Source organism: Cynocephalus volans, chromosome 12 (assembly GCF_027409185.1).
Source record: "Cynocephalus volans isolate mCynVol1 chromosome 12, mCynVol1.pri, whole genome shotgun sequence".
NCBI classification, from domain to species: Eukaryota; Metazoa; Chordata; class Mammalia; order Dermoptera; family Cynocephalidae; genus Cynocephalus; species Cynocephalus volans.
Window position 1 is genome coordinate 80,534,322 of NC_084471.1, and position 12,118 is coordinate 80,546,439.

General features: G+C 38.5%; 1 protein-coding gene across 1 annotated transcript in view; it reads left to right on the forward strand.

The window, feature by feature from the left end:
- The window catches only part of SYT10 (synaptotagmin 10), a 66,069-nt gene that overhangs the window by 50,937 nt on the left and 3,014 nt on the right, over positions 1-12,118 (forward strand). The window contains exons 4-5 of the mRNA XM_063075965.1: positions 6,807-6,927; positions 9,923-10,094. Coding sequence (XP_062932035.1) covers positions 6,807-6,927; positions 9,923-10,094 — 293 coding nt within the window. The remainder of the gene's footprint in view (positions 1-6,806; positions 6,928-9,922; positions 10,095-12,118) is intronic.

The following is a 12,118-nucleotide window of genomic DNA, read 5'->3' on the forward strand; positions in this document are numbered from 1 at the left end:
ATGGTATTAGTGTCTATTTCCTTCTTTAGGTCTAATAGAGTTTGTTTTATAAATCTGGCTGCTGCAACATTGGGTGCGTACATATTTATGATTGTTATGTCTTCTTGATGGATCAGTCCTTTTATCATTAAGTAGTGTCCCTCATTGTCTCTTTTTATGGTTTTTAGTTTAAAGTCTGTTTTGTCAGATATAAGAATAGCCACTCCAGCTCGTTTTTCTTTTCTGTTTGCATGGTAAATCTTTTTCCATCCTTTCACTCTTAGTCTGTGTGAATCTTTATGGGTGAGGTGGGTCTCTTGTAGGCAGCATATAGTTGGGTCCTGCTTTTTGATCCAGTCAGCCAGTCTGTGTCTTTTAATTGGGGAATTTAAGCCTTTAACATTAAGAGTTGTTATTGAAAGGTGTTGATTTATTCCTAGCATTTTATTGGTTGTTTGGTTGTCTTAGGTGTCTTTTGTTCCTTGCTTTCTGATTTACTGTTTGGTTTCTTTGTTTGTTGGTTCCTTAGGTTGTAGATAGTGTTTTTGTTAGCTTGTTTTCTCTTCATGAATGCCATTTTTATTGTACTAGCGGGTTTAGATTTTTCTTAGGTTTTTATGGCAGTGGTAGTTATTTTTCAGGAACCAAACCCAGTACTCCCTTGAGGATTTCTTGTAAGGGTGGTCTTGTGGTAGTGAACTCCCGCAGTTTTTGTTTGTCTGAGAAATATACTATTTGCCCCTCATTTCGGAAGGATAGCCTTGCAGGGTAGAGTATTCTTGGTTGGCAATCTTTGTCTTTTAGTATTTTGAAAATATCATCCCATTCCTTTCTAGCTTTTAGGGTTTGTGATGAAAAGTCTGATGTTAACCTGATTGGGGCTCCCTTATAGGTGATTTGACGCTTCTCTCTTGCAGCTTTTAAGATTCTCTCTTTGTCTCTGAGTTTTGCCAATTTGACTATGACATGTCTTGGAGAAGGCCTTTTTGGGTTGAATACGTTTGGAGATCGTTGAGCTTCCTGGATCTGAAGATCTGTGATTTTTCCTATACCTGGGAAGTTTTCTGCCACTATTTTGTTGAATATGTTTTCAATGGAATCTCCATTTTCCTCCCCTTCTGGAATACCCATGACTCGGATATTTGAACGCTTGAGGTTGTCTGATATCTCTCTCAGATTTTCTTCCATGTCCTTGATTCTTTTTTCTTTCTTTTTGTCTGCTTGTGTTATTTCAAACAGCCCATCTTCAAGTTCAGAGGTTCTCTCTTCAATTTCGACAAGCCTGCTGGTTAAACTCTCCGTTGTGTTTTTTATTTCGCTGAATAACTTCTTCAGTTCAGCAAGTTCTGCTACATTTTTTTTCAGGACATTGATTTCCTTGTATATTTCCTCTTTCAGATCCTGTATACTTTTCCTCATTTCATCATGATGTCTAGCTGAGTTTTCTTGTATCTCATTCAGTTTCTTTAGAATTATCACTCGAAATTCCTTGTCAGTTATTTCAAGGGCTTCTTGTTCTATAGGATCTAGAGTATGAGATTTATTAACTTTTGGTGGTGTACTTTCTTGATTTTTTGTATTTCTGGTGTCTTTTTTTTGGTGTTTATTCATTGTGGCAGGGGGTTTCACAGTCCACCGGTTTAAGACTAATGACTAACTAGGATGTTGCTGTTGTTGCCAATTTGGTATGGCTCCCGCCGTGACTGCTCAGTTGGCCTCTAGTGTCTTGTGTGTGTGGTTGCCTCGGGTCTTGGGCTTCTCCGGGGATCCACCTTTCTGGTCAGCTTGTACTCTGCTGGGCTGGTGGATCACGTACCACAGGGTGTGTGATCTCTGTTGAGCTTTCACTTTCTGTACAGGACTTCTCCCCGTTCCGTGTGCTCTGGCCCAGGCTGTTAGATCGTGCAGTGGCGACCCCACCGGGTGTGTGGTTTCTGTCGAGTCTCCGCCTCCCTGGCCGCACGTCTCCCCCCTCTGTGCACACTGTGCTGGGTTGGGGCGTGTCTTCTGCACCCCTCGTCTATCAGCTGGGCCTTCAAGACCCTGCTCAGCACCGCCTCGCCCAGGAAGTCTACCAGGTTTCTGCTAGGCACAGACGACAGGTCTCTCTGGGTGCCTTTGTAACACTGTGTAGATCTTTCTCGGGTCTTGTTCACCTTTGTATCCCCCCGGTATAAACCGAGTCTAGTGCCCGCCTGCAGCCTGCTCTCCGGCAGGTTCAAGCGGACCTGGGAACTCTCCTACCACACTATTCCCAACCAGAAATTCGTTAGGCTTTTTTCCAAACTGGTGGTCGCAGAGATGGTATCTGCCTCCCAGTAACAGGAAGTTTACCGGGCCGAAGTCCAGGGTGTGGTGGAGTGACAGTCGGCCCGCCCGTACTTCCTAGCCCTCCCAAAACTGGTCGGGACGCCCCACACCCCCAGCCCTGCCAGAGAACCGGGGAGGGAGTGGGAGAGGAGGCCGGCCCGCAGGGTCCGGAAATCCCCGCGCCAGGCCAAGCAAATGGGCTCAGTGATGGCCGAGCAGGGCGGAGCTGCCCGCACCTGGGAAAATGGAGGCAGCACCGGGGCAGTGAGTGGCCTGGTGGTGCAGGCGGGAGCCGCGTGGTGGGCATGCACCCCCCGTACAGAGCTGTGCCAGGGATCACTCACAGTGCTGTGCCAGGTCGGGCGCTCGCTCTGTCTCTGGTTTGTTGCCTTCCGTGTTCTCGGCGCTGCCGCCTCGGGCTGTTCAGTCGCGGCGCCGCTCGGGCGCTCCCAGGAATCTTCTTTAATGCCGGCCTGAAACCTCGAATCCTGAATAGGGCAGCTGGCCGCCTTCAGTGCGGCCCCAGCCTCCGGGATCCTGGCTGCATCCACAGCAGCCCTGGCGCCGTGTTCCCTGTTTCAAGACTCACTTTTGCAGCTAAGAATCAGTTCTTTTCCTGCTCCACACTTCAAAGCTGTTGCCTGTAAATGAGGCAGCCTCTCCTGCCGGGGGCAAAGTGGCGTTGAGCCCCCACGACCGGCCAGCAGCAGCAGTCCTCCCTTAAGAGATGGCCAGAGGAAGGTCCACAAGTTTCCCGGCTGCCTGAGGCCCAGTGGCCACCTTTTCCACCTCAGCTACTCCGCGCCAGCCGCCGCAGCCGCCGCCATCTTGAAACTCAAGATGTAGTCTCCTTATATTAAAAAAAAAAACCCTTTTGTGTATAATTTGCTTATATTTATGCTGTATGTTCATAGACCTTTCAATTTGTTTCCTGGTTCTTTGCTGGGCACCAAAGTGTTCAGATAATTGAGGCTGAGTATGGCCTTAGGAGCCACATTGGGGCAGACTGAGAAGTGGCAATTCAAACTCTACCTGCTCACTGGAGTTGGAATGTCAGTATGGGGATAGCCCCAGTGGTGGGTACTCAGAGCACTGTAGCCAAAATCTAGAGTTCTGCATTATGTCTGGCACAGGACCTTTTTTAAGGTCATCCAGCCATTTACCTTCACTAAGTTTATTTTCTTACAATTATCTCTTAGATAACATCCAGATTTTAAAGTTTTAAGAATATTTGTATTTATCTTAGAGAGTATTCTGCCCTTTTCAGTTGTAGGCAGTTTGTTCTTTCACATTCATACGTCCTGAAAGATAATTTTAGTCTAATGAAGAATTAAATTTTTGTGCAGTTATTATGCATGCATACCATGCATTAGTTTTTATCACACAGATTATTCCACTTGCCTTAAAACTCCTCACTACATGGAGTTTGAATATTTAAGCAGAGTTCTTACTATTGCAGTAGGCATAAAGCCAACTAGCTTGTGATACAGAGCTGCTGGAAGATGCCCTTTAATGGGGCTATTTGCTTTCCATTTATTTAGATTGATACTTTGGTCAACTCCTGAGTTTAACTTTTATATGCTTATCAATACCTGCAAATAACAGATGGTCAAAATTATATAGCAACTGAAACCATAGAAGGGATCCTTGAAGGATGGGATAAAACATGATGAACTTTCTTTGTTCCAACCAATAAGCAAGTAATATAGCTGTAGAAGTAAAAAAATTACCTTCACAGATTATTTAATGTGTAAAGGTAAAACCATATCAGTTAGAATGTGAAAATATGTGTTATTTGTTAATCCCTTTAGATGACTCTTTCTGTGGGGTTTCTTTCCTGTTTCCATGTGGTACCTTTCCTGTTGAATTCTGCATATTTCATTCCTAAGATCATGTCTCTTATTTCTTTCCTGGCTTCCATCAACACTGCCAGGTTTCTTGGTGGAACTTGGTATCGTTCTCTACATTCATAAATAGTCCCTTAATTTGACCAGCTGGCAACAAAATTTGCCTGCACTTATTAACAGTAACTGAAAAGAGAAATACCCAGTGAGGGATAGGGGACTGGTTGAAAACCTCGTCCCAGAGACTGAGCCTAAAGAGACCCTTGGAAAAAGAAACAAAGAGAAAGAAGAAAAGAATCATCAGATAAAAATGGGATTTAAACGTATTTTCTTATCTTTTTATAGCCTACTCTCTACCTTCTCAATTGAAATCTTCAAGGGCAGAATCATGCCATGTCCATCTTGGTGTCTATAGCACCAACCACTGTGTCTAACAAATAATGCTCAATAATTGTTAGGTGATGAAAAGAATAAACCTCTTCCTTAGTAGGAGATTGTCTTCCTCTTTTCTTCAGCCCACTTCTATGGGATCCTGCTCACTGTTTTTGGTCTGCAGCAATCCACCAGCCCAGAGGATGTGTGTGTGTGTCTGTGTGTGTGTGTGTGTGTGTGTTTGTGTGTGTTTGTTTTAAAATACTTATTTTTTTATCAATTTTTTTGAAAAGTAATAACTGCTTTCATTTATTAAGTTTTTCACTTATCTAGTACTTACTGAGCATCTGACATGTGTAAGGCATTGCTCATGTGCTAGCAGTACAGCACTGAACAAAGCAACACCCTTTATCATATGCAGACACCGTGTTAAATGTCTTATTTTTTAACTACATTATCTCATCTAACACTTACAGCTTCTGTGTAGCAGGTATTATCCTCAATTTGAAAATGAAATTTTGGAGATTCAAAATGTAATTAAATTTCCTAGGATCTCATAGCTAGGAGCTAGAAAACTGAGGGTCAAACTCAAGTTTAACTAACTTTAAAGTTTATGCTCTTAATTACTGGGCTCTACTAGTTCTAGACCATGAGTAAAAAAATGAGAATTATGTAAATCAGAACCTGAGCTGTAAGTATAAGTCCAATAAATGTTAATTGTTTATTATGAAGAATTTTTAAGAACCAGGTGCTGTGGACTTGGGTGCATAGTCAACAATTTATCTTCCCCAAAATTAAACCTAGCACACATTGTCTCACCATGAATGATCTGACTGAATTTTGTACAGCTCTTTGAGAGGCATACTAAATTGTTCATTGACCACATTCATTTCCATTCATCCTCCATCTATGTAGCCAAAGACAGCATACAAATCTTCCAGGGTACTATGGACAGTTTTGCTTTATAAATGAACAAAACAGATCAGTTTTCACCCAGATTAATTAAATAATGTATTCATTTCTTCAAAAAATATGTATTGAGAACCAACTATGCACCAGGCACTTCAGCAGGATGTAGAAAATAAGACAGCCAAGAACCCTGTTCTCATTATGTATGCGAGTCAGGGAAACAAACAAAAAAAAAATGAATTTAAAAGATGATTTCAGACAGTGATAAGTGCTATGAAAACTGTGAAGATCCTGGAATTGGGTGGGTACAGGTTAGGAGGGGGGTGCTACCTTAGAATGAAAGACAGGGGAAGGCATCACTGAAAAGATGCTGTTTGAGCTGAGTCCTGCCTGGTGAGAAGTTAGCCATAGAAAGATATAAGAGATAAAAGTACAAGTCTCAAAGGAAAAAAAAAAAAAAAAAACAAAGACCCCAAGGCAGGAACAACTTCATTTTTCTGAGTAACAAAAAAAAGGGCTGGGGGCTTTTGTGTCTGCATCAGAGCTGGGAGAGAGAGGCAAGAGATGAAGTTAGAGCTAAATGTAGAATCCAGATGACACAGATTTTATGTTCATGACCTTGTTAATGGAAAGCAAAGACATGCTTAAGGGTGGAAGGAGATGTTCTTAATAATTACACCAGAACAACAGGTATAAACCAGGAATTTCCCAAGCACACCAGACTTACATGCCAAAGTAAGGAATTTGAGTTTTACTCCTGTACAGTTGTGAACCCTTAGATAGTTTTAAGCAGAAGTGTGATATCATTTGGTTTGCATTTCATAAATGATCACTTTGACTGCTCTGTGAAGATTAACTTCCAAGAGAGATCAATTTCAGAGGCTAATGAAGTAATCCTGACAAGAAGTGATCGTAGCTTGAATGGTAGTATAGAGCAAAAAAGAAAGTCACTGGTTGATGATATTTTTGTAGATAAGGCTTGCCCATGGGTTGATATAGGGGTGAGGGAAAGAGAAAAATAAAAGTGATTGCTAGGTTTTTGGTTTCTGCGTGAATTATGATGCAATTGGTTGATTGTGGAAAGACTGAAAGACGAATCAGTTTCAGAAAATGATGGAGAATGGATGGAATCAGCAGTCTGGTTTTAACTGTATTTAGTTTGAGATTCTTGTATAAATACCAGTGGAGATGTCAAATAACCAGTTGGCATACACTTTTATTTATTACTCCATTTAGAAGAGCTTTCTTGCAATGTTATCTGTGTCCTCAATAAAACAATTTCAAATGACATTCCAATATTCTATTAAAGTGATTTTTACCCAACATCTTCCATTATATTTTGTTTTCACTACTCAGTGTTTGAAACTGCTAACATTACTGATTGCTTTTTAGGAAAGTGTAGACCTGGGTGAAATCATGTTTTCCCTTTGTTATCTGCCGACTGCTGGGCGCATGACATTGACAGTCATCAAGTGCAGAAATCTGAAGGCGATGGATATTACTGGCTCATCAGGTACATACAAGATTGGCCAGTGGGTCAAGGGCACACTCCCAAATAAAATATTCCATGTATCTAAAATTATATATGGCTATTGAATTATTTGTCTGTAGTGGAGTACTATAAAAGGAGAAAAAAATATTATAAATTAAAATGTTCCAAATCATCTCTTTTATTTACATTATTATTATGAAAGTTAAAAAAGTTGTTATCAAATAGATTAGCTGTGAACTTGAGTTCTTGTTTTTATTTCTTTTTCTACTGATTTAGTTCTATCTCAAAAGTACGTATTTGCCATCCACTCCCCCACTTTCAGCTAGTCAGTTGTTTATAAAGGAAGATTCTTGGACTTTAAGCTGTGAGTGAGGGCCATGTGAGGACATATTTATATTGAATTTATTTCCCTCACCAGATCTGCAAAAAAACAACCATGTTTCAGGGCCATGATTTTTATTTGCATTCTTGCCACCTTTCTAACTTAAAATTTGGGCAGCAGTAGGGACTGAAAGAAATAAGGTAAATTACCGCTTCTTGAACTTTGTTAAAGAAATTCTTGAAGGAAATTTCTCTCGAACTAATGTTTATAAAGAGGTAAAGCCACATCATGCTTCTTTATCTCTTCATTTAAATCACTGCAGTTCTGGGGATTATTTATTAGTAAATACATAAACACTGGCATAGCTCTTTGGGAGCTATAAGGGAAGAGTAGGAAGATCAGTAAGTATTTGTCGAATTAAACAGAAATAAGAAGTAGTAGTGGAGATATAGTAAAGGATGACATGAGGGTATCTATAACTGTCGTTCTTCAGAACAAAAAAAAAGCTAAATTTGCTAATTTTTTATTACAAAAAAAATAAGGGAACTCTAAATTCTGGTGTGGAAAGCACTCCAGCATATACGAGTGAATAAAAAAGGAGGCACAAAAATAAATGTAGACATTATGCTTGCTTCTGTGTAAGAATAGGGAATTTTAGAACATAAATTCATAATGCCAGTATTTGCATAAAGAAATATTGGGATGACACACAAAATCTAAAGGGTAGAGAGGGATGGGGACAGAACGGAGGGAGACTTCTTCTTGTATATCTTTCTCTAACATCTTCATTTTTGTACTATGTCATGAATTACCTACTTATTTTTTACAATTTGCAATAGATAGTGTGAATATAAAGGTAGAACAGCAAGTAAACTTCACATTTATTTTAGTGAGAAAGTCTTGGGTCAATAAATGTTGAAGAACTTAAGGTAAACAGTGTACTCTGTAAATTATTGAATATTCTACTCTTTTTAACATATATCAAAAGAGATCAAATTTTGAGACACGCAAACAGCATCAAAGTTGTATTTAAGTACAAGATGACGTTTATTTATATTAAGCTTTTCATCGGAGGAGCGCATGCTTTGAGAGCACCACCTCATTAATCCTCACAACAGCCTTGTGAATCAAATAAGGAGCCAATAAATTATCCTTGTCACAAGCAGAGAAATGTAGTCAGAGCCATGCTGAGGGTAGCAAAGGATAAACCATGCCTCATTCCCATTGTTCATGAGAAGGCCTAGGCCTGCAGGGTCATACCCAAAAGTTTATCACAGAAGTGAGCTTCTTATTTAGCACACATTTCTTATTAAAGAATTTAAAAATAAATGGGAAACATATTAACATTGCTCTGTTAACTTGTTTTCCTCTACATACCCTTTTTCCAGCCACAAAATATCTTTTGATCCTTGACGAAAATGATTTCGAAATATATAGATACATTTTTCTAGCGATTAAAAGCATTCATCTGTTCCAATAAATGTATATTACCATCATTTAGGCTTATTCTAAGTAAATTAAATTTACTACTATGGAAATAGAGAAAATGACATGGTGGTTCTATAGTTGGATGATAGCCAGAATGGAAAAAAATAATGAAAATAAAGCAGACACTGATTGTTTTAACTATCCAGCGTGTTCACTCCAATGCCAACATCCCCTCCCAAAGTCCTGCCTCCTTTAAAAAAAAAAGGTACAAAAGTTAAGCTTCTTAGAAACTTTTGTGTAATATTGCATAATCTTCTATAATAGTGTAGCAGTTTTTCTACTTAAGATGGTAGCAGTAAGAGAGGGTGGGGATCAAATCAGCTGGAGCAGAACTTGTTAACAAATAATTATTTGCTCTCTTTGACCCATAAAAATATAGCCCAACTAAATTTTTATCACTCCAGTTTGCATCATACATACAACATCGTATCAGGGGCCTTCCTTGTAGCCATCTTTAAACCAAATATTGCCTTTTTTAAATCATATGCTGTTGTGCATTTAATAAACTATTTGTAGTGGTCATTTCTTCAGTCCAAGCTCCTTATCAAGCACCAACACTGACAAAAATACTTCTAGTTTTAGTACCTTTCCAGCAATTGAGGAAAATTCCAAGTATAATTTCATTTTTGCTTTCTAATTTCTACACATTGTGATTATATATAATTGTCTAGATAAAGTGTCGCTAAGTCTTTCACAAGTTTTAGTCTTCCTATTATAAATCATTCTGAAGGAAACTAACCTTAATACAATTATTCTTATTCATTAGGATTATATTCCTTATAAATCACTCCTAGCAAAATGTGTCCTCAAATAGCTGTGGTTAAAAGATACATTAAAGTTCTGGACTAGCTTGTGGACTAGATGAAAACTAGTGGTTTTCATCTCTTGTATCAAAAAAAATGAGCTTAAGTTAATTTTTTTCTGGTTTATTCAAGATAAATTGCGTACATTTAAGTAAGAAGTCTTAGAGAATCTATTGTCCTCAAAGATGAGGGTACTTCAAAAAAAATTCATGGAAAGTTTCATATAATTTTTAAATTATATTTTATATACATTCTGAAGTACCTTCATAAGTCATTTGAATTTTTAACTGGTAATACCAAAGGGCTTAATATACCACTTTTCTTATTTAGTAAATGAACTACAGTTTTGTTTATGCTTTGTACGATTACTTTCATCTTAATAAAATTATCTTTACACTCCTAGATCCTTATGTCAAAGTGTCTCTGATGTGTGAGGGTCGAAGATTAAAAAAGAGGAAAACAACAACAAAGAAAAACACTCTAAACCCTGTGTACAACGAGGCCATCATTTTTGACATCCCTCCAGAGAATGTGGACCAGGTCAGCCTCTCCATTGCGGTCATGGATTACGATAGGTACGTGTTTCTCCATTCAGCCATGTCTACTCATTCTCAGTCCAAATTCAACTTTTCAGGTAATTTGCTGCTACAACAGTTTCAGTTTAAGTGGGAGGAGGGAAAAATGATTCAATAGAAATTCATTTTTTCTATGTTACAGTTTTGAGGGTTTTTTTCCCCAAAAGAAGTCATTCTCAACTTGAAATTTATCTGGGGCTGATGAAAGAATGGGCCCCAAAGTAGCAAGAATACATTATTGAAAGCACTATTGTGAAGTATTTTTATGTTAATAACAGAGATTACCATCAACAGACTTTGTTTTACCAACAGGGCTGGAATTTGGATGTGTGAGAAGCCAAGTTAATCTCTTTGGGATTCACATTTTGCATTTGTAAAACTTTATCATTATGTGGAACTGTGGACAGTGAATACTAAGAATGGAAGGTGAATAGTGGCCACGGGGAGTCCGCCTTGACGCTTTTACATTCATCTTGAAATGTTATTCGGTGGATAGTTCTTCAGCTCACACACAGGGGGCCACTTCTCCTTTCATAAAATTAATGGCAGACTCCCCAGTGGAGCTCTGAAGGTTCATGCTGCAGCTCCTACCTTTGCCCTCCCACTCGTCCCTTTGTCTGAAATGGCCCCCTCCTCTGTGTATCGTGTCCCACACATGCATCACAGCCCTGCACACACCAGCACCTCCGTAAGTCTTTCTTAGTGACCAACCTCTTCTTCTGAACTCTTCTCCCACTAGAGGTTCACATCTCTTATTCAGCCCTTACTGTATACTTCTAATTGTTATTCCGCCTTTTATATTTATACATTTGGGGAAAGAAATACTGTATCTTTAACATATAAAATTTTCAGCCTTTAAACAGTGCCTCACTACATTTATTTTGTTCTGATGATGACAAAAGTGGTACAGAATACATAGACACACAAAAAGTATGTCCATCTTATAGTATCGTGAAAATGATAGTAACCATTGTCACCCACGCAATGGAACCTAACAATATAATATAAAATGGGAAGATTTTAAAATTTTTATTTCCAGAAGTATGCTTGTTTAGGAAACATCATATTGAGGAAAATGAAGCTTAGTATACATATGTACTTCAGTAACAGGAATAAAGTAATGAGATGTCCTAAGATCATCTCAAAAGTCTCTTCAGAGGTGTCTGTCAAAATAACCCTAGAGAAATTCCTTTAAATTACATTTCATTCTTGAGAATCAACTTACCACACACACTCTTGAGTCAACTTCCCTGATTCAGCTCCTGCCTCTGCCTCCTACTAAGTGTACAAAGTCAGGCCAGTTCCTAACCTTCTGGTCATTTAGTTTATTTATCTGTAAAATGAGATGATAATAATGATATTCAAGGTCATGGTGTGAGAATTAAGGGGTCAGTACATTTAAATTATTTAGAATGCTGTCTGGCACATAATAAGCTCTCAAAAATGTTAACTATTATTATTTTGATTTGTTGCTGTGGAAGCAGGACTTAAATAGAAAATAGGAATGTTGTCCATTAGGCTTACTGTTATGCAGTAATAAATCAGAAGCCATGGGACTGAACAAAACCCTGCGCTGTTTCATTGTAGTTCAAGCAATAACATATACTGACATCATTTATTGTCAATTAAATGTGGTCTTTTATACAACAAAGTGGGTACTGTGGTCTCTGTGAGAAATCTCAACATCATTATAAAACATTAAGCCTGGTAGAAAGAACAAGATTTGATTTACCTTACTTAAATTTAATAAGACTGCTTCTATGAAAGAAACTCATATAGGTGAGAACCTAGTGACTTTTCTCAGTCACGGTATTTTTATTATTGTGAAACGTGCTCGAGTTACAGAGCACTAAAATGGTTAGTGTGTGATTCTATACAAACACATTTCTGAATGTTGATATTGTTTAGCAAATTTTGATTGACTTAAGGTTTTTCATTTGGTCTGAAGTAATATAATCTGCAAAATCACAGAAATTAGTGTTTTAATCAGATGTTTAAAATTCTACTAAGAAGTGTGAAGCTTC